The sequence below is a fragment of the Maylandia zebra genome, linkage group LG8 (assembly GCF_041146795.1).
Source record: "Maylandia zebra isolate NMK-2024a linkage group LG8, Mzebra_GT3a, whole genome shotgun sequence".
NCBI classification, from domain to species: domain Eukaryota; kingdom Metazoa; phylum Chordata; class Actinopteri; order Cichliformes; family Cichlidae; genus Maylandia; species Maylandia zebra.
Genome location: NC_135174.1, coordinates 1,860,533 through 1,863,032, shown reverse-complemented (window position 1 = coordinate 1,863,032; position 2,500 = coordinate 1,860,533). Strand labels below are relative to the sequence as shown.

Here is a 2,500-nt window from a genome sequence, read left to right as displayed (position 1 = left end):
TCAGCCCATGTACTTACTTTTCCAGCAGAGCCAGGGCAGTGGCTGGATTTACTCTCAGGTATTTGGATGTTGGCTGGCCATAGTCTGCCAAGTACGTTGACCAGTCCCACACCATGAAGAGGTCCAGGAGCTACAAGACACAGAAAGGTATTCAGTGTATCCTCAGAGTGCACGTGAAGATGGACGAGGGAGAATTTCAACAGCAACAGATGCCACACTTGCCAACCTTGAGACCTCAGAATTAGGGAGACATTCAAAAGGGCTTCTGGAGGGGGGGGTACATATACATATATATATATACAAAAAACTTGAATTTTACAATGTTGATTTATCAGATAAAATAAGTTAAATGACACTGTTATTATTGGCTGGCCGGAAACAGCGGGGGTGTCCAAATTCAGAGGCTGCATCCACCTGAGGACCCGGCCTTTGCAGTCTAAGTGGGCGGGTCCTCTGAAAGCCGGATAGGCCAGAAGTGAGCGACTGTGACGGTCTAGCCTTCAGAATTACGTCACGAGCTCTCTCGGGGGAGTGAAACTCTGCCGCCTGCTCCTCGCTGTCTAAAATATAACCAGACGCTGGCATAAACTCTCGACCGTCTCACACTTTGTTTAATCAGTTTTCTGTTTGACGTTTATTCAGCTGTGTGAAAACCCCGGAGGAGCCCACCCGAGGGATTAATAACGTTTTATTTAATCTAATCTAATAACTTTAATCTCAGCCAAACCGATTTACTCACGAACCAAAAAAACACTGAAAAAGGCCAAACAACAACATGTTTAAGTTATTTAAGTGACTTATATATCATGTTTAACCCGAGTAGCCAAAGACTGCGGGGGTTTGAGAACGATGTGCTGGGGGTTCGCTGTTCTCGCCGGCTCAGATATTTGAAGTTTACACGGCTACATTCTCACCTGAAAATGTGTTAAAAGTGTATTTTGTGACTCACAAAGAGTAATAAGAGTAATATTAAAACTAAGTGGCTGCTGCCATTGTTGGAAACTGGGCCGAGCTATGAATTCTGGGATATGGTTTTTCAATTTTGTTGTCCGGGTGGAAAATCGGGAGAAATTCAGGAGAATGGTGGCTCCAGGAGATTTTCGGGAGGAGCACTGAAATTCGGGATTCTCCCGGAAAAATCGTGAGGGTTGGCATGTATGACAGATGCATCGACTAACTTTTCCAATAATATATATATATAATAATTACGTAATTCAGAGAGGCGTTTCTCTTACAGTTCATTTTAGCTGAGTGCAGAAACTCATTTTACCAGCCAACATTAAATCATGAAGCTAGTGCTACATAATTACAGATAGTAAAAGGTATAAATCAAAAGTATGTTACTATTTTACACTGCTAGACAACTTGTGCTAATAAGTGTTGGTTATTGCAGATTACACTGTTGTCATAGTCTGAGACACAACACCAACTGTTTACTGATTTTCTTGCAATGAAAATTGAATGCAACTTGCGTTTTAGATAGATTTATATTCAAGTCTTGAATCTAATGTGCTGACAACAGGTCCAGTGGTACAGCACAGCCTTTTGTTGTTGGCTGACGTACATCAGAAGTGTTACTAAAAGTCAGAGACCAACATGTTTTTTCTGTGAAAGGAAACATGCAGTAGGATTTAACCGTTTCTAGCTGGCTAATGTTTTTGGCTACACGACTGTCGTGTTTCTATAGAGGCTCCTTCCCTGACTCGCACAGTCTGCATGTTACAGTCCAACATATTAGACCTGTAAGTCATGACGAGCGTTACTAATTGTGTTGTGACCTGCGGTGAAGACTAGAAAATGTCATATAAACCTCTATAACTGCATTCTAGCAACTTGCAGCTCTTTCTCTGGTGTAATTAGGCAAAAGATCTCTCCCCCATTTCCCCCTTTTCTCTTCTCTCTATTGCTTTTGCGTTTGTTTTTTCCTTTTGATTACACTGAGCAGTTTTCTCCAAGTTTAACCAAACAGCATCAAGCACCACCCTTTACTATTGAGGACTGCGCCTCCTGGGTCGCTGCACCACTCTGACAGATACAGTCGATTAAGGAGAGAGAAGAAAGGAGTAAGAAGACTTCTTCATGATGTTAAGTGTGAACATTTTAAATGACCCCACCATGACCTCTGTTTAACCAGATGGAGATGACTCCCCTGCCCCACACAGACACAGTGTATGCTAATGTCATAGGGTGAAACAGCTGGGTATTTCGGTCATGTTGAAAAAGAACAGTGCAAGAACAGCTTAGTGATAATAGCATTATTCTACTGACTGACAGACTCCAACTTACAGAGCGAGGCTTAGCAGCGATGCAATTATTCTCACCTGGGACCAAGTAGCGAGTTCTGAGAAGCCACAGTTTGCTATCTGAGCCCTCCATTACAGGACTCAAAACCTCTACTTTATGTTTTTAAGGTCTGTTGTGAACAGGATCCCGACTCCTTGACTTTGACCACTGGTTTGAACAGCTGTGTGCACACAGTTTGCCTGTGGATTAAAACCTA

The 2,500-nt window shown here is 42.5% G+C and overlaps 1 protein-coding gene across 5 annotated transcripts in view; it reads right to left on the bottom strand.

The window, feature by feature from the left end:
- exoc6 (exocyst complex component 6) overlaps positions 1-2,500 on the bottom strand; it is a 70,849-nt gene that overhangs the window by 10,933 nt on the left and 57,416 nt on the right. For 4 of the 5 annotated variants that reach the window (XM_076887169.1, XM_076887171.1, XM_076887168.1 and 1 more), the window contains one exon: positions 18-130. In XM_076887169.1, coding sequence (XP_076743284.1) covers positions 18-130 — 113 coding nt within the window. Of the gene's footprint in view, positions 1-13; positions 131-2,500 lie in introns of those variants that run through there. The other variant, XM_076887172.1, reaches the window with a different exon arrangement.